Genomic DNA, 20,005 nt, shown 5'->3' with positions numbered 1-20,005 from the left:
CACATACAACAACACAGAGTTACACATGGAGTAAAACAAACATACAGTCAATAATACAGTAGAAACAAGTCTATATACGATGTGAGCAAATGAGGTGAGATAAGGGCGGTAAAGGCAAAAAAAAGGGCATGGTGGCAATTAAAAACACTGGAATTGTAGATTTGCAGTAGGTGAATGTGCAAAGTAGAAATACTGGGGTGCAAGGGAGCAAAATAAATCAAATAAATACATTTAAAAATAAATACATTTACCTAGCAGGGACTTGTAGATGACCTGGAACCAGTGGTTTGGCGACGAGTATGAAGCGAGGGCCAGCCAACGAGAGCGTACAGGTCGCAGTGGTGGGTAGTATATGGGGCTTTGGTGACAAAACGGATGGCACTGTGATAGACTGCATCCAATTTGTTGAGTAGGGTGTTGGAGGCTATTTTGTAAATGACATCGCCGAAGTTGAGGATCGGTAGGATGGTCCGTTTTACGAGGGTATGTTTGGCAGCATGAGTGAAGGATGCTTTGTTGCGAAATAGGAAGCCAATTCTAGATTTAACTTTGGATTGGAGATGTTTGATGTGAGGCAATCATTTGAGAAACCGAGGCTGTCGAGTCTGCCGATGAGGTTGTGGTGATTGACAGAGTCGAAAGCCTTGGCCAGGTCAATGAATACGGCTGCACAGTATTGTTTCTTATCGATGGAGGTTATGATATCGTTTAGGACCTTGAGCGTGGCTGAGGTGCACACATGACCAGCTCTGAAACCAGATTGCATAGTGGAGAAGGTACAGTGGGATTCGAAATGGTCAGTAATCTGTTTGTTAACTTGGCTGTCGAAGACCTTAGAAAGGCAAGGTAGGATAGATATAGGTCTGTAGCAGTTTGGGTCAAGAGTGTCTCCCCTTTGAAGAGGGGAATGACCGCAGCTGCTTTCCAATCTTTGTGAATCTCAGACGACACGAAAGAGAGGTTGAACAGGCTAGTAATAGGGGTTGCAAAAATATAGGCAGATAATTTTAGAAAGAAAGGGTCCAGATTGTCTAGCCCGGCTGATTTGTAGGGGTCCAGATTTTGCAGCTCTTGCAGAACACCAGCTGACTGGATTTGGGAGAAGGAGAAATTGGGAAGGCTTGGGCGAGTTGCTGTGGGGGGTGCAGTGCTGTTGACCGGTGTAGGGGTAGCCAGGTGGAAAGCATGGCCAGCCGTAGAATAATGCTTATTGATATTCTCAATTATAGTGGATTTATCAGTGGTGACAGAGTTTCCTATCCTCAGTGCAGTGGGCAGCTGGGAGGAGGTGCTCTTATTCTCCATGGACTTTACAGTGTCCTAGAATTTTTTTGAGTTTGTGTTGCAGGAAGCAAATTTCTGTTTGAAAAAGCTAGCCTTGGCTTTTCCAACTGCCTGTATATATTTGTTCCTAACTTCCCTGAAAAGTTACATATCACTGGGGCTATTCGATGCTAATGCAGAACGCCACAGGATGTTTTTTGTGCTGGTTAAGGGCAGTCAGGTCTGGAAAGAACCAAGGGCTATATCTGTTCCTGGTTCTACATTTTTTGAATGGACATGCTTATTTAAGATGGTGAGGATGGCATTTTTAAAGAATAACCAGGCTTCCTCTACTGACGGGATGAGGTTAATATCATTCCAGGATACCCCGGCCAGGTCGATTAGAAAGGCCTGCTCGCTGAAGTGTTTCAGGGAGCGTTTGACAGTGATGAGTGGAGGTCGTTTGACTGCTGACCCATTACTGATACAGGCAATGAGGCAGTGATCGCTGAGGTCTTGGTTGAACACAGTAGAGGTGTATTTAGAGGGCAAGTTGGTTAGGATGATTTCTATGAGGGTGCCCGTGTTTACGGCTTTGGGGTGGTACCTGGTAGGTTCATTGATATTTTGTGTGAGACTGAGAGCAACAAGCTTAGATTGTAGGATGGCCGTGGTGTTAAGCATGTCCCAGTTTAGGTCACCTAGCAGCACGATCTCTGAAGATAGATGGGGGGCAATCAGTTCGCATATGGTGTCCAGAGCAGAGGGTGGTCTTTTGCAAGTGGCAACGCTGAGAGACTTGTTTTTAGAGAGGTGGATTTTTAAAAGTAGAAGTTCAAATAGTTTGGGTACAGACCTGAATAGTAGGACAGAACTCTGAAGGTTATCTCTGCAGTAGATTGCAACACCGCCCCCTTTGGCCATTCTATCTTGTCTGAAAATGTTGTAGTTAGGGATGGAGATTTCAGAGTTTTTGGTGGTCTTCCTAAGCCAGGATTCAGACACGGCTAGGACATCCGGGTTGGCAGAGTGTGCTAAAGCAGTGAATAAAACAAACTTAGGGAGGAGGCTTCTAATCTTAACATGCATGTAACCAAGGCTTTTAAGGTTACAGAAGTCAACAAAAGAGCCTGGATTCACTTCTACATCACAAGAGGAACAGAGGAGTAGGATAAGGGTATGGCTAAAAGCTATGAGAATTGGTCGTCTAGGATGTCCGGAACAGAGCGTAAAAGGAGCAGGTTTCTGGGGGCGATAAAATAGATTCAAGGTATAATGTACAGACAAAGGTATAGTAGGTTGTGAATTCAGTGAGGTACACCTAGGCATTGAGTGATGATGAGAGAGATATTGTCTCTAGAAACATCATTGAAACCACGTGATGTCATTGCATATGTGGGTGGTGGAACTGAAGGGTTTGATAAGGTATATTGAGCAGGGCTAGAGGCTCTACAGTGAAATAAGTCAATAAACACTAACCAGAACAGCAATGGACAAGGCATATTGACATTAAGGAGAGGCATGCTTAGTCGAGTGATCATAAGGGTCCAGTTAGTAGTGAGGTTGGTTGGGGTCACGGTGATTCAGGCAGCTAGCCGGGCCATCGGTAACAAGCTAGCGTAGGACGGTGTTCTGTTTTTAGCCACTTTGTGCGTTTCCGTTAGTAGATTAGTGGGGTTCCGTGTGGTAGAGGGGATCAATCCAATCGTCTAAATAGTTATAGTTATAGTGGCCCAGGAAAACTGTCCGATAGACCTATTCAGCTAGCAGCCGATATGCTCAAGAGAGCTAACGGATAATGGGCCGCAGTTAGCAGATGGGCCAGTTGAAACACTCCCTCGGGCAGATAACGCTGGTAGTCCAGTCGTGAAGGCACGGTGGGGCTCCGCATCGGCAGTAAAACGGGTCCGGATAGGTGATTGTAGCCCAGGAGTGGCTGATGGAACTCTTCAGCTGGCTAGCCATGGGATAATTGGGGTTTGCTCCGGGACCAACATTAGCCAACTGTCACTCGGATAGCAGCTAGCTAGCTGCAAGATCCAGGTGAAAATGTCCAGAGCTTGCGGTAGGAATCAGGGGATATGGAGAGAAAATAAGTCCGGTATGCTCTGGTCTGAGTCGCGTTGTACAAAACTGGCGCCTAGCTTTCCGAGCTAAAGTATAGCTGATGACCGCTAGCCGTGGTTAGCTGAATACTAACGTTAGCTAGTGAACTGGCTAGCTTCTGTTGTGGATTTCAGATTTGAGGTGAATAATACTTTTAAAAGAAACTAATTCACACCACATTTGGTGAGGTGGGTTGCAGGAGAGTGTTGTGAAGTTGAGTTTTTAGAAAAAAAAGGACATCTGAATGCTACGCCATCTTGGAAAAATTAAAAATATACTCAATCTTCAACATGTTTTAACTTTTACAGCACAGACATTTGCGAACAGAATTTCTCACTTATGTCCAACAAGATTAGCATGAGTGTGTGTGACCTTGTATGTGTGATGGACCTGTGTGTTTACTGACCAAATAGATATAATGTCTCTCTCCTCTCTCATCCCCTCTCTTCAGGAGACCATCCCAAGATTCCCGACGACAAGACTGGCACAGAGCTGCTTGCCATACGGTACGTCTGCCAGTTTGTGTGTGTGCATATGTGTGTGTTTGCAACAGTATGGCATCAATGCAACAGCATTAAATCATTAGCAGTGTAATCTCTGTGTGTTGTGGTTGTTGACGTTGCTGTATAGCTGGACATTTTGGCATTTGGAACATATTGATTGTTGTTTGGGGGCCTGTGTCCTCCAGGGGGGTTATACAGTGTTTTTGTTTGTCACTCGATCAGTGATCCACACAGACGATCAATCAGTCTGATTAACTCACTGGCAGGACCAGCACGTTAGACAGGTGGCAGTGACGATCAACAGAGATGGAGATCGATCAGTTGCTCATGTCTCTAACGACGTCAGATCCCAATCCAATAAACCACTGTGGCTGTCATTGTAGGAGTGAGAGGCAGATCTCTCCATCTCCTTCATTCCCCTCACTGTGTCTATCCACCATATTTCTCTGCTTCTCATTTTTTCGCTCACCCTCTTTAATCCTTTACCCCCTCATGCTGGTGGACATGTTTAACGTGGCTGGTTTTTATAGCGTTAGCCACATTAGCGTTAATGCTAACACGTTGAGTCAGGGCCATGCTGTATGATGTCACCAGTGCTAACCAGCCCCATGGGGACAGTGATTGATGAGGAGCATTGTGATTGGATGAACCCACTGCCCTCCCTCTGCCTCGCTATGATTGCCATGGCAACAGCCTCAGATCGCCACGGGAGATTTGATAAGGCGCCCTCTTTATCTCCTTCCCATCATGCCTCTCTCTCTCTCTCACTGTGTGTGTGTGTGTGTGTGTGTGTGTGTGTGTGTGTGTGTGTGTGTGTGTGTGTGTGTGTGTGTGTGTGTGTGAGGAATAGCCAGTTGACCAGGTCACAGGGGTCTGGGCACGAGGTCAGTTGTCTGTGAAGATTCACGCTGTCCTCTGTTTGGGTTCAGACTCAGAGAAAGGGTGTGTGAGCACGAGAGAGAGTACCCCCCCCACACACACACACACACACAATGAACAGAACCTGACAAACATTGTATTCCTGTGTCGGCTTGCATGGTCCTCTGGGGAACTGTATCTCTGAGCTGTGACATAGTCCTCATCAAGTAGGATGGTTAATAACCACTGTCCTGGATTATGGGGTCATATGTGCTGTGCAGCCAGTGGCCTGGTCAGGCTGTCACCTGGAAGGCCCTGGTATCTGGGGACAACTGATTACATAGAGTTAGAGGGTCAGCCAGTTAGAGGGGCAGCCAGTTAGAGGGGCAGCCAGTTAGAGGGTCAACCTGTTAGAGGGCAGCCAGTTAGAGGGTCAACCTGTTAGAGGGCAGCCAGTTAGAGGGCAGCCTGTTAGAGGGTCAACCTGTTAGAGGGTCAACCAGTTAGAGGGTCAACCTGTTAGAGGGTCAACCTGTTAGAGGGTCAACCAGTTCGAGAGGCAGCCTGTTAGAGGGTCAACCAGTTAGAGGGTCAACCAGTTAGAGGGTCAACCTGTTATAGGGTCAACCTGTTATAGGGTCAACCAGTTATAGGGTCAACCTGTTAGAGGGTCAACCAGTTAGAGGGTCAACCAGTTAGAGGGTCAACCTGTTATAGGGTCAACCTGTTATAGGGTCAACCTGTTATAGGGGCAGCCTGTTATAGGGTCAACCAGTTATAGGGTCAACCTGTTAGAGGGTCAACCAGTTCGAGAGGCAGCCTGTTAGAGGGTCAACCAGTTAGAGGGTCAACCAGTTAGAGGGTCAACCTGTTAGAGGGTCAACCTGTTATAGGGCAGATCCATTGTCTTGGGTGGTGGACCAAACAGAGGATCCGCTTCGGGAAAGTCGTATTCCTGGTCATAATGATGGTAAGTTGACGTTGCTCTTATATCCAATAGTTCTTCCCGGCTGTAAGTAATAAGACTTAAGATTTCCTGGGGTAACAATGTAAGAAATAATACATAAAACACCAAAATACTGCATAGTTTCCTAAGAACGCAAAGCGAGGCGGCCATCTCTGTCGGCGCCATGGTTTTATGTTATTTCATGTTATGACAGATTGCTCCCAGGCCCCTACACAGACCACAGCATCTGAGTCAGCATAGAAAGCAACCTCTGTGCCATGCCAGGGTGTTGGGGCGATATACACTAAGCACACGGTAGCTGTAACTGTGGCCCAGATTTCTTTTCTTTTCTTCTTCTCTCATTTGAAGCAAAAATGTGGAGATTGTGATTTGGGGGACACTTTCCCCTAGAGTTGTTGTTTCCTTACCGGGTTGAGAGCAGGGCTAGGCATTGCATTGTGGGTAGTTAGAGGTGCGTCTCCCTCTCTCATGAAAGAGAGAGATAGATAGAGCTGCAGTATGCTCCACAGCTGGCCAACCAGATACGGAGGACTCAAATGTGTTTTAGTGCCAGTCGACAGAGGACTCAAATGTGTTTTAGTGCCAGTTGACTCATTTAGGATGAGCCCGTAATTGAGTGAGAAAAAAGAGGGGATTTGTATTGGTTTGATTCCCTTGTGCGTGAGAGTATTAGAGTGTGGGTTGGTTCTTCTATCTTTGTGGGGACCTAAAATTCTCCCTCGTGGGGACATGTCCCACATCCCCATGAGGACAAAGGCTATTATAAGCTTAGGGGTTAGGTTAGAATTAGAGTTACGGTAAGGGTAGGGATTAGTGGTTAAGGTTAGGGTTAAGGTTAGGGTTATGGGTTAAGGTTAGGGTTAAGGTTAAGGTTTAGGGTAAGAGAAAATTGGACTTTAATTGGAAATCAATTTTTAGGTCCCCACTAGGATAGAAGAACAAAACGTGTGTGTGTGTGTGTGTGTGTGTGTGTGTGTGTGATGTAACATGGCTCAGGCTCTTGCTGCAGTGCTGGATTCAGAGCAAGGTGTTGACATGGGCACTAATCAGGTTAAGTTATTAAGACCTCATGGTACAGTGAACTGGGTCAGGAGCAGTTCAAGCTACAGAGAGATAGAGAGAGAGACAGGGAGAGAGAGAGGCGGTGGGAGAGAGAGAGAGGCGGGGGAGAGAGAGAGAGGCGGGGGGAGAGAGAGAGGCGGGGGGAGAGAGAGAGAGAGGCGGGTGGGAGAGAGAGAGGTGGCGAGGAGAGAGAGGCAGGGGGAGAGAGAGAGAGGCGGGGGAGAGAGAGAGGTGGGTGGAAGAGAGAGAGAGGCGGGGGAGAGAGAGAGAGCGGGGGGAGAGAGAGAGGCGGGTGGAAGAGAGAGGCGGGTGGAGAGAGAGAGCCGGGGGAATAGAGAGAGAGGTGTGGGGAGAGAGAGGGCGGGGGAGAGAGAGAGGCGGGGGAGAGAGAGAGGCGGGGAGGAGAGAGAGAGGCGGGGGAGAGAGAGAGGCGGGAGGAGAGAGAGAGAGGCGGGGAGGATAGAGAGAGAGAGGCAGGTGGGAGAGAGAGAGGCGGCGAGGAGAGAGAGGCAGGGGGAGAGATAGAGGCGGGGGAGAGAGAGAGGCGGGTGGAAGAGAGAGAGAGGCGGGGGAGAGAGAGAGGCGGGGGAGAGAGAGAGGCGGGTGGAAGAGAGAGAGGCGGGGGAGAGAGAGAGCCGAAGGGGAATAGAGAGAGAGGTGTGGGGAGAGAGAGAGGCGGGGGAGAGAGAGAGGCGGGGAGGAGAGAGAGAGGCGGGGGAGAGAGAGAGGCGGGGAGGAGAGAGAGAGGCGGGGGAGAGAGAGAGGCGGGGGGAGAGAGAGGCGGGGAGGAGAGAGAGAGGCGGGGCGAGAGAGAGAGGGCGGGGAGGAGAGAGAGAGAGGCGGGGAGGAGAGAGAGAGAGAGGCGGGGAGGAGAGAGAGAGAGAGGCGGGGAGGAGAGAGAGAGAGAGGCGGGTGGGAGAGAGAGAGGCAGGGAGGAGAGAGAGAGAGAGAGGCGGGTGGGAGAGAGAGAGAGGCGGGGAGGAGAGAGAGAGAGAGAGGCGGGTGGGAGAGAGAGAGGCGGGGAGGAGAGAGAGAGAGGCGGGGAGGAGAGAGAGAAGCGGGGGAGAGAGAGAGAGGCGGGGAGGAGAGAGAGAGAGGCGGGGAGGAGAGAGAGAAGCGGGGAGGAGAGAGAGAAGCGGGGGGAGAGAGCGAGAGGCAGGGGAGATAGAGCGAGAGAGAGACAGAGAGAGGCAGGGGAGAGAGAGCGAGAGAGAGACAGAGAGAGGCAGGGGGAGAGAGAGCCGGGGGAGAGAGTTGGAGAGAGAGACACAGAGAGAGAAAGGGAGAGCGAGAGAGTGAATCAGAGAGCGGGAGCAAGAGAAGAGCAAAGCCTGGTATAGAGCACCATCCAGCTCAGTCTCAGTATTCTGTAAAACTACAGGAGCGTTTCGGAGAATCAGGGCTCTGACATGTGCAATGGTGGTTTCTCTGAACACTTGGACTTTTTCAAAGGGGATGCATTGACTACAGTACCTGGAATTCTACTTTGGATCTTAATCTTGTGTTTTTTTGTGGTTTTAGAGACATTTTGTGTTCCTTTTTTGACGTGCGCTATCTCTTCAAAAAGCCTGTTAGTTGAAAGAAAATGTAACAAGAATAGTTTTTTTTGAGAAACAGATTCACATTACAGGAGTTACAGACAGAGTGGTTGACAGAACATTTAGCAAAGGGTCGAATGGGGCCAGGTTTTTGAGCTGCAGTTTGAGTTATAAAACACACAGAAGGCTGACTAGGGTTATCTGACTCTCTCCTCTGACTGGAGTGGGTTCCTAGTGCAGCCCCTAGGCCGGGATACACCCGCTCTGATCTCTCCTTCCCTGGGAGAGAAACACCGCTCTCTCCGGTCGCTCCGTGTTGTGTTTGGCTGCTGGTGGGAGGAAAGAGTGAAGAAACAGAAGGATCGGAAGCTCCCTCTTCCTTCCCGAGGTCCATCAAAAGTTTTTGGAAGCTTGGATTTGAAAACAGAGGAGTGAAGGAGGGAACTATTTGAGACACAGACAGACAGAGAGAGACAGACAGACAGAGAGATACAGACAGGAATAGAGAGAGACAAACAGGAAGAGAGACACAGACAGGAAGAGAGAAGGTGCTACTACTCTCCTCAGGCAGTGTGAGACTGAGTCACAGCGCGGTGAATAACTCTCCTTCTGCTGCACCAGTCCACCAGCAAACAGTAACACTACCAGTGGTTCTTTACAGCAGAGACAGAGGAAATGCATTGGAAAGACCACTTGGTTAAAGAGAAGGGAAACGCCACCTGAGCTAAATTACTGCACGGCAGATTTGGGATTTCTGGGACCTTGTTGGGCTTGTCTGTATCGGACCAAACTGGCCTGGGTCAGAATCTGCTTAGGAGACCGCGCTAGTCACAGTCACAGCGGCTGCTGTGGATACAGTGAGCACGTCTCTGTCTCTGAGTCTAATCTGGGGATTTACATTGCTTTTCACCTGATTGCTCATGACCAGTCCTCCCTACCTCCATCATGCTTTCTGGCACATTCCCCTTTCCATGACCTACCTACCACTCCGGGGATCACAACCTCATCATTAAGCGAATGAGCACTGCCTGGTTACCATAGAGACCCAGTTGAGAGGCGTTGCCACGGCGACGACCCCCCACAACGAGGACGAGGACAACAACTGTCTCCCTGGTGTGAAGGAGGAGGAGCAGGAGGAACGGGAGCAGCAGAAAGGCCAGGATGGCTGCTCTCTAGCCCAGGGAGGAGGGCCTTCGGTGGGGAAGACTGGCCAGGCGAGCAGTGGGCCAATGGCTCCCCTGTGGAAGGCCATGCTGTCTAAAAGCAGCCCTCTGTACAGAGACTCTCTGTTCTCCTTCTCTCTGTGGGAGAGCCGGGCCCAGGAGAGAGAACTGGCCCTGTATAGAAAAAACACTGACAGAGAGAGAAAGGCCCTGCACAGGCAGATGGAAAAGTACGACAGAGTTATTTTTCTAGTAACATGAGAGTGATACTAATCAGAGTGATACCAATCAGAGTGATACTAATCAGAGTGATGGTAATCAGAGTGATACCAATCAGAGTGATACCAATCAGAGTGATACTAATCAGAGTGATACTAATCAGAGTGATACTAATCAGAGTGATAGTAATCAGAGTGATAGTAATCAGAGTGATACTAATCAGAGTGATACTAATCAGAGTGATACTAATCAGAGTGATAGTAATCAGAGTGATAGTAATCAGAGTGATAGTAATCAGAGTGATAGTAATCAGAGTGATACTAATCAGAGTGATAGTAATCAGAGTGATAGTAATCAGAGTGATAGTAATCAGAGTGATAGTAATCAGAGTGATGGAAATCAGAGTGATAGTAATCAGAGTGATAGTAATCAGAGTGATACTAATCAGAGTGATACTAATCAGAGTGATAGTAATCAGAGTGATACTAATCAGAGTGATACTAATCAGAGTGATGGTAATCAGAGTGATACTAATCAGAGTGATACTAATCAGAGTGATAGTAATCAGAGTGATAGTAATCAGAGTGATAGTAATCTCTAACTGTGTATTACTATACAGTAAGTCCTTCAGAAGAGAAGTGTGTGTGTGTGTGTGTGTGTGTGTGTGTGTGTGTGTGTGTGTGTGTGTGTGTGTGTGTGTGTGTGTGTGTGTGTGTGTGTGTGTGTGTGTGTGTGTGTGTGTGTGTGTGTGTGTGTGTGTGTGTGTGTGTGTGTGTGTGTGTGTGTGTGTGTGTGTGTGTGTGTGCGTGTGTGCGTGCGTGCGTGTGTGCGTGTGGAGGGATCAGGTTTAGATTGGTGAGTCGACCTTCACACAGAGTGCTGCTATCAATTAATTAATTCAGCTGAGGGGGAACAGGATGTGTGTGTGTGCGTGTTTATCACATTCTGCTTGTTACGATTACATGTATGCATCCAAACTTACCGTATATGATCTTGAGTGAGTTGCCAGTGGTCATCTACTGTCTGTGTGTCTGTGTTGATCCCTTTTTGTGTGTCTGTGTTGATCCCTGTCTGTGTGTCTGTGTCTCTGTGTCTGTGTTAATCCCTGCCTGTCTGTGTGTCTGTGTTGATCCCCTTTTGTGTGTCTGTGTTGATCCCTGCCTGTCTGTGTGTCTGTGTTGATCCCCTTTTGTGTGTCTGTGTTAATCCCTGCCTGTCTGTGTCTCTGTGTCTGTGTTGATCCCTGCCTGTCTATGTCTCTGTCTGTGTTGATCCCTGTCTGTCTCTGTGTTGATCCCTGTCTGTCTGTGTCTCTATTAGAGGTCGACCGAATATGATTTTTCAACGCCGATACCTATACCGATTAATCGGCCAATTTTTCTTTTCTTTTTTGTAATAATGACAATTACAACAATACTGAATGAACACTTATTTTAACTTAATATAATACATCATTATAAAATCAATTTAGCCTCCAATAAATAATGAAACATGTTCAATTTGGTTTAAATAATGCAAAAACAAAGTGTTGTAGAAGAAAGTAAAAGTGCAGTATGTGCTATGTAAGAAAGCTAACGTTTCAGTTCCTTGCTCAGAACATGAGAACATATGAAAGCTGGTGGTTCCTTTTAACATGAGTCTTCAATATTCCCAGGTAAGAAGTTTTAGGTTGTAGTTATTATAGGAATTATAGGACTATTTCCCTCGATACCATTTGTATTTCATTAACCTTTGACTATTGGATGTTCTTATAGGCACTTTAGTATTGCCAGTTTAACAGTATAGCTTACGTCCCTCTCCTCTCTCCTCCCTGAACTCGAATCAGAAACACAACGGCAACAGCCACCCTCGAAGCAGCGTTACCCATGCAGAGCAAGGAGAACAACTACTAGAAGGCTCAGAGCGAGTGACGTTTGAAACGCTATTAGCGCGCGCTAACTAGCTAGCCATTTCACTTCGGTCACAACAGCCTCATCTCGGGAGTTGATAGGTTTGAAGTCATAAACAGCGCAATGCTTGACGCACAATGAAGAGCTGCTGGCAAAATGCACGAAAGTGCTGTTTGAATTAATGTTTACGCGCCTGCTTCTGCCTACCACCGCTCAGTCAGATACTTGTATGCTTGTATGCTCAGTCACATTATATGCAACGCAGGACACGCTAGATAATATCTAGTAATATCATCAACCATGTGTAGTTAACTAGTGATTATGATTGATGTTTTTTTATAAGATAAGTTTAATGCTAGCTAGCAACTTTCCTTGGCTTACTGCATTCGCGTAACAGGCGAGTGCAACGAGAGAGAGGCAGGTCGTTATTGCGTTGGACTAGTTAACTGTAATGTTGCAAGATGGGATCCCCCGAGCTGACAAGGTGAAAATCTATCGTTCTGCCCCTGAACGAGGCAGTTAACCCACCGTTCCTAGGCCGTCATTGAAAATAAGAATGTGTTCTTAACTGACTTGCCTTAAATAAAGGTATAAAAATAATCATTTTAAAAATCGGCAAATCCGCGCCCAAAAATACAAATTTCCGATTGTTATGAAAACTTGAAATCGGCCCTAATTAATCGGCCATTCCGATTAATCGGTCGACCTCTAGTCTCTATGTTGATCCCTGCCTGTCTGTGTCTCTGTGTTGATCCCTGCCTGTCTGTGTCTCTGTGTTGATCTCTGCCTGTCTGTGTCTCTGTGTCTGTGTTTATCTCTGCCTGTCTGTGTCTCTGTGTTGATCCTTGCCTGTCTGTGTCTCTGTGTTGATCTCTGCCTGTCTGTGTCTCTGTGTCTGTGTCTCCGTGTCTGTGTCTCTGTGTCTGTGCTGATCCTTGTCTGTGTCTCTGTGTCTGTGCTGATCCCTGTCTGTGTCTCTGTGTTGATCTCTGCCTGTCTGTGTCTCTGTGTCTGTGTCTCTGTGTCTGTGCTGATCCTTGTCTGTGTATCTGTGTCTGTGCTGATCCCTGTCTGTGTCTCTGTGCTGATCCCTGTCTATGTCTCTGTGTCTCTGTGCTGATCCCTGTCTATGTCTCTGTGTTGATCCCTGCCTCTCTGTGTCTCTGTGCTGATCTCTGCCTGTCTGTGTCTCCGTGTCTGTGTCTCCGTGTCTCTGTGCTGATCCCTGTCTATGTCTCTGTGTTGATCCCTGCCTCTCTGTGTCTCTGTGCTGATCTCTGCCTGTCTGTGTCTCCGTGTCTGTGTCTCCGTGTCTGTGCTGATCCCTGTCTGTGTCTCTGTGTTGATCCCTGCCTGTCTGTGTCTCCGTGTCTGTGTGTCTGTGCTGATCCCTGTCTGTGTCTCTGTGTCTGTGCTGATCCCTGTCTGTGTCTCCGTGTCTGTGTCTCCGTGTCTGTGCTGATCCCTGTCTGTGTCTCTGTGTTGATCCCTGCCTGTCTGTGTCTCTGTGTCTGTGTCTCTGTGTCTGTGCTGATCCCTGTCTGTGTCTCTGTGTTGATCTCTGCCTGTCTGTGTCTCTGTGTCTGTGTCAATCCCTGCCTGTCTATGTCTCTGTGTCTTTGTCAATCCCTGCCTGTCTATGTCTCTGTGTCTTTGTCTTTGTCAATCCATGCCTGTCTATGTCTGTGTCAATCCCTGGTTAATGAAATACAAATGGTATAGAGGGAAATAGTCCTATAATTCCTATAATAACTACAACCTAAAACTTCTTACCTGGGAATATTGAAGACTCATGTTAAAAGGAACCACCAGCTTTCATATGTTCTCATGTTTTGAGCAAGGAACTGAAACGTTAGCTTTCTTACATGGCACATATTGCACTTTTACTTTCTTCTCCAACACTCAACACTGTTTTTGCATTATTTAAACCAAATTGAACATGTTTCATTATGTCTCTGTGTCTTTGTCAATCCCTGCCTGTCTGTGTCTCTGTGTTGATGTCTGCCTGTCTATGTCTCTGTGTCTGTGTCAATCCCTGCCTGTCTATGTCTCTGTGTCTGTGTCAATCCCTGCCTGTCTATGTCTCTGTGTCTGTGTCAATCCCTGCACTGTGTCTCTGTGTCTGTGTCAATCCCTGCCTGTCTATGTCTCTGTGTCTGTGTCAATCCCTGCCTGTCTATGTCTCTGTGTCTGTGTCAATCCCTGCACTGTGTCTCTGTGTCTGTGTCAATCCCTGCACTGTGTCTATGTCTCTGTGTCTGTGTCAATCCCTGCACTGTGTCTATGTCTCTGTGTCTGTGTCAATCCCTGCACTGTGTCTCTGTGTCTGTGTCAATCCCTGCACTGTGTCTGTGTCTCTGTCTCTGTGTCTGTGTCCATCCCTGCACTGTGTCTGTGTCTCTGTGTCTGTGTCAATCCCTGCACTGTGTCTGTGTCTCTGTGTCTGTGTCAATCCCTGCACTGTGTCTGTGTCTGTGTCAACCCCTGCACTGTGTCTGTGGTCAGTAAGCAGCTTCAGGAAGGATCAGATCAGATCACCAAGCCTCTTCTCTGTCTGTAGAGAACAGGACAGCTAATAGCTTAATCATTCTTTGTTTTCTACATCTGTTAGCACTCTCTGGTGGTGTCACAATGCAGACACTGCCCACTGTACATCAAGACATCTCTGCTATTGAAAAGCCTGTTTTGTCCCGATTATCCTTCTGTCACTAGAAAGCAGGTGTATTGTCATTATGTGGGAAAGGACAAGATCACTGAGGGTCTCCTGTTTGTTTGTGTACAGGCTGAGTAAGGAGCTCCAACAGAAGGATGACGTGATCGATTCTCTCCGCGCCAAACTCACCCAGCATCAACCTCGTTCTGACACACCATGCAGTAGCCACGCCCTCTCTGACACCACCGACCAATCAGACCACATCTCCTTTGTGTCCGATGAGCAGGGCTCCACCAATGAGGATCTGGAGCTGTGCTCAGACATTGACGTGGCCAGTGAGTATGGCCAGGAGAACAGACATGCCTCCACTACAGCCAGTACAGGTACATGTGACCCACCACCTGGATTTGGTCCTATGTATGTAGCAAGATCTGAAATTGTGTTTTTCATATTGATAAAAGTAGAGACTCAGAGCTGGAAAATGGTATATCATACACTGTAGTTGAGGAACAATAGGAAAGGACATCTGCTTTGAATGTTGATAAACTTCTAAACCCACTTTTGACAAAATGACCCTTGAATGTTTTGGTACCTACTGGAGAGCTCTTCTTTGTCTCCACCCATTCAGGGTCATTCACACCCTCTTAAGGCTTAGCCCCACCCATCTCTTTAAGGATTCACATGTGAGGCCATGTGCTAAACAGAGTGAAAATACACTTTATCTAGTCCTTGGCCTATATCCTAGTCTGACTTTGGTGCAGGTCTTATTGCTATTCACTTTACCGTCTCTGGTAAACACACACTATATAAAACAAAATGTACGTTTATTTGTCACATCCACAGGATACAGAAGGTGTAAACGGTACAGTGAAATGGTTACTGACATATTTACATAGTAGCAATATCAAAAACAGACAGATTCCAGATAAACATTAGATGATGCTTACCCAGACACTATGCTATGACCACCTCCCAGCCACATCTAGCTAAGTGGACACTATGACCACCTCCCGGCCACATCTAGCTAAGTGGACACTATGCTATAACCATCCCCCAGCCACATCTAGCTAAGTGGACACTATGCTATGACCACCTCCCAGCCACATCTAGCTAAGTGGACACTATGACCACCTCCCAGCCACATCTAGCTAAGTGGACACTATGCTATGACCACCTCCCAGCCACATCTAGCTAAGTGGACACTATGCTATGACCACCTCCCAGCCACATCTAGCTAAGTGGACACTATGCTATGACCACCTCCCAGCCACATCTAGCTAAGTGGACACTATGACCACCTCCCAGCCACATCTAGCTAAGTGGACACTATGACCACCTCCCAGCCACATCTAGCTAAGTGGACACTATGACCACCTCCCAGCCACATCTAGCTAAGTGGACACTATGACCACCTCTCAGCCACATCTAGCTAAGTGGACACTATGCTATGACCACCTCCCAGCCACATCTAGCTAAGTGGACACTATGCTATGACCACCTCCCAGCCACATCTAGCTAAGTGGACACTATGACCACCTCCCAGCCACATCTAGCTAAGTGGACACTATGCTATGACCACCTCCCAGCCACATCTAGCTAAGTGGACACTATGACCACCTCCCAGCCACATCTAGCTAAGTGGACACTATGACCACCTCCCAGCCACATCTAGCTAAGTGGACACTATGCTATGACCACTTCCCAGCCACATCTAGCTAAGTGGACACTATGCTATAACCATCCCCCAGCCACATCTAGCTAAGTGGACACTATGACCACCTCCCAGCCACATCTAGCTAAGTGGACACTATGCTATGACCACCTCCCAGCCACATCTAGCTAAGTGGACACTATGACCACCTCCCAGCCACATCTAGCTAAGTGGACACTATGACCACCTCCCAGCCACATCTAGCTAAGTGGACACTATGCTATAACCATCCCCCAGCCATATCTAGCTAAGTGGACACTATGCTATGACCACCTCCCAGCCACATCTAGCTAAGTGGACACTATGACCACCTCCCAGCCACATCTAGCTAAGTGGACACTATGCTATAACCATCCCCCAGCCACATCTAGCTAAGTGGACACTATGCTATAACCATCCCCCAGCCACATCTAGCGAAGTAGACACTATGACCACCTCCCAGCCACATCTAGCTAAGTGGACACTATGCTATAACCATCCCCCAGCCATATCTAGCTAAGTGGACACTATGCTATGACCACCTCCCAGCCACATCTAGCTAAGTGGACACTATGACCACCTCCCAGCCACATCTAGCTAAGTGGACACTATGACCACCTCCCAGCCACATCTAGCTAAGTGGACACTATGCTATGACCACCTCCCAGCCACATCTAGCTAAGTGGACACTATGACCACCTCCCAGCAACATCTAGCTAAGTGGACACTATGCTATAACCATCCCCCAGCCACATCTAGCTAAGTGGACACTATGCTATAACCATCCCCCAGCCACATCTAGCTAAGTGGACACTATGACCACCTCCCAGCCACATCTAGCTAAGTGGACACTATGCTATAACCATCCCCCAGCCGCATCTAGCTAAGTGGACACTATGACCACCTCCCAGCCACATCTAGCTAAGTGGACACTATGCTATGACCACCTCCCAGCCACATCTAGCTAAGTGGACACTATGCTATGACCACCTCCCAGCCACATCTAGCTAAGTGGACACTATGCTATGACCACCTCCCAGCCACATCTAGCTAAGTGGACACTATGCTATGACCACTTCCCAGCCACATCTAGCTAAGTGGACACTATGCTATAACCATCCCCCAGCCACATCTAGCTAAGTGGACACTATGACCACCTCCCAGCCACATCTAGCTAAGTGGACACTATGCTATGACCACCTCCCAGCCACATCTAGCTAAGTGGACACTATGACCACCTCCCAGCCACATTTAGCTAAGTGGACACTATGACCACCTCCCAGCCACATCTAGCTAAGTGGACACTATGCTATAACCATCCCCCAGCCATATCTAGCTAAGTGGACACTATGCTATGACCACCTCCCAGCCACATCTAGCTAAGTGGACACTATGACCACCTCCCAGCCACATCTAGCTAAGTGGACACTATGCTATAACCATCCCCCAGCCACATCTAGCTAAGTGGACACTATGCTATAACCATCCCCCAGCCGCATCTAGCTAAGTGGACACTATGACCACCTCCCAGCCACATCTAGCTAAGTGGACACTATGACCACCTCCCAGCCACATCTAGCTAAGTGGACACTATGCTATGACCACCTCCCAGCCACATCTAGCTAAGTGGACACTATGCTATAACCATCCCCCAGCCACATCTAGCTAAGTGGACACTATGCTATAACCATCCCCCAGCCACATCTAGCTAAGTGGACACTATGACCACCTCCCAGCCACATCTAGCTAAGTGGACACTATGCTATGACCACCTCCCAGCCACATCTAGCTAAGTGGACACTATGCTATGACCACTTCCCAGCCACATCTAGCTAAGTGGACACTATGCTATAACCATCCCCCAGCCACATCTAGCTAAGTGGACACTATGACCACCTCCCAGCCACATCTAGCTAAGTGGACACTATGACCACCTCCCAGCCACATCTAGCTAAGTGGACACTATGCTATGACCACTTCCCAGCCACATCTAGCTAAGTGGACACTATGCTATAACCATCCCCCAGCCACATCTAGCTAAGTGGACACTATGACCACCTCCCAGCCACATCTAGCTAAGTGGACACTATGCTATGACCACCTCCCAGCCACATCTAGCTAAGTGGACACTATGACCACCTCCCAGCCACATCTAGCTAAGTGGACACTATGACCACCTCCCAGCCACATCTAGCTAAGTGGACACTATGCTATAACCATCCCCCAGCCATATCTAGCTATGTGGACACTATGCTATGACCACCTCCCAGCCACATCTAGCTAAGTGGACACTATGACCACCTCCCAGCCACATCTAGCTAAGTGGACACTATGCTATAACCATCCCCCAGCCACATCTAGCTAAGTGGACACTATGCTATAACCATCCCCCAGCCACATCTAGCTAAGTAGACACTATGACCACCTCCCAGCCACATCTAGCTAAGTGGACACTATGCTATAACCATCCCCCAGCCATATCTAGCTAAGTGGACACTATGCTATGACCACCTCCCAGCCACATCTAGCTAAGTGGACACTATGACCACCTCCCAGCCACATCTAGCTAAGTGGACACTATGACCAACTCCCAGCCACATCTAGCTAAGTGGACACTATGCTATAACCATCCCCCAGCCACATCTAGCTAAGTGGACACTATGCTATAACCATCCCCCAGCCACATCTAGCTAAGTGGACACTATGACCACCTCCCAGCCACATCTAGCTAAGTGGACACTATGCTATGACCACCTCCCAGCCACATCTAGCTAAGTGGACACTATGACCACCTCCCAGCAACATCTAGCTAAGTGGACACTATGCTATAACCATCCCCCAGCCACATCTAGCTAAGTGGACACTATGCTATAACCATCCCCCAGCCACATCTAGCTAAGTGGACACTATGACCACCTCCCAGCCACATCTAGCTAAGTGGACACTATGCTATAACCATCCCCCAGCCATATCTAGCTAAGTGGACACTATGCTATGACCACCTCCCAGCCACATCTAGCTAAGTGGACACTATGCTATAACCATCCCCCAGCCGCATCTAGCTAAGTGGACACTATGACCACCTCCCAGCCACATCTAGCTAAGTGGACACTATGCTATGACCACCTCCCAGCCACATCTAGCTAAGTGGACACTATGCTATGACCACCTCCCAGCCACATCTAGCTAAGTGGACACTATGCTATGACCACCTCCCAGCCACATCTAGCTAAGTGGACACTATGCTATAACCATCCCCCAGCCACATCTAGCTAAGTGGACACTATGCTATAACCATCCCCCAGCCACATCTAGCTAAGTGGACACTATGACCACCTCCCAGCCACATCTAGCTAAGTGGACACTATGCTATGACCACCTCCCAGCCACATCTAGCTAAGTGGACACTATGCTATGACCACTTCCCAGCCACATCTAGCTAAGTGGACACTATGCTATAACCATCCCCCAGCCACATCTAGCTAAGTGGACACTATGACCACCTCCCAGCCACATCTAGCTAAGTGGACACTATGCTATGACCACCTCCCAGCCACATCTAGCTAAGTGGACACTATGACCACCTCCCAGCCACATTTAGCTAAGTGGACACTATGACCACCTCCCAGCCACATCTAGCTAAGTGGACACTATGCTATAACCATCCCCCAGCCATATCTAGCTAAGTGGACACTATGCTATGACCACCTCCCAGCCACATCTAGCTAAGTGGACACTATGACCACCTCCCAGCCACATCTAGCTAAGTGGACACTATGCTATAACCATCCCCCAGCCACATCTAGCTAAGTGGACACTATGCTATAACCATCCCCCAGCCGCATCTAGCTAAGTGGACACTATGACCACCTCCCAGCCACATCTAGCTAAGTGGACACTATGCTATGACCACCTCCCAGCCACATCTAGCTAAGTGGACACTATGCTATGACCACCTCCCAGCCACATCTAGCTAAGTGGACACTATGCTATAACCATCCCCCAGCCACATCTAGCTAAGTGGACACTATGCTATAACCATCCCCCAGCCACATCTAGCTAAGTGGACACTATGACCACCTCCCAGCCACATC

At 48.2% G+C, this 20,005-nt stretch overlaps 1 protein-coding gene across 8 annotated transcripts in view; it reads left to right on the top strand.

The window, feature by feature from the left end:
- The window catches only part of LOC112251640 (phosphodiesterase 4D interacting protein), a 144,068-nt gene that overhangs the window by 101,322 nt on the left and 22,741 nt on the right, over nucleotides 1-20,005 (top strand). For 7 of the 8 annotated variants that reach the window (XM_042322437.1, XM_042322438.1, XM_042322432.1 and 4 more), the window contains 2 exons: nucleotides 3,821-3,875; nucleotides 14,351-14,604. In XM_042322437.1, the coding sequence (XP_042178371.1) occupies nucleotides 3,821-3,875; nucleotides 14,351-14,604 (309 nt within the window). The remainder of the gene's footprint in view (nucleotides 1-3,820; nucleotides 3,876-14,350; nucleotides 14,605-20,005) is intronic. The other variant, XM_042322434.1, reaches the window with a different exon arrangement.

The sequence above is a fragment of the Oncorhynchus tshawytscha genome, linkage group LG05 (assembly GCF_018296145.1).
Source record: "Oncorhynchus tshawytscha isolate Ot180627B linkage group LG05, Otsh_v2.0, whole genome shotgun sequence".
Lineage (NCBI taxonomy): Eukaryota > Metazoa > Chordata > Actinopteri > Salmoniformes > Salmonidae > Oncorhynchus > Oncorhynchus tshawytscha.
The sequence above is the reverse complement of the archived record's forward strand: the minus strand, read 5'-3'. Positions and strand labels throughout refer to the sequence as shown.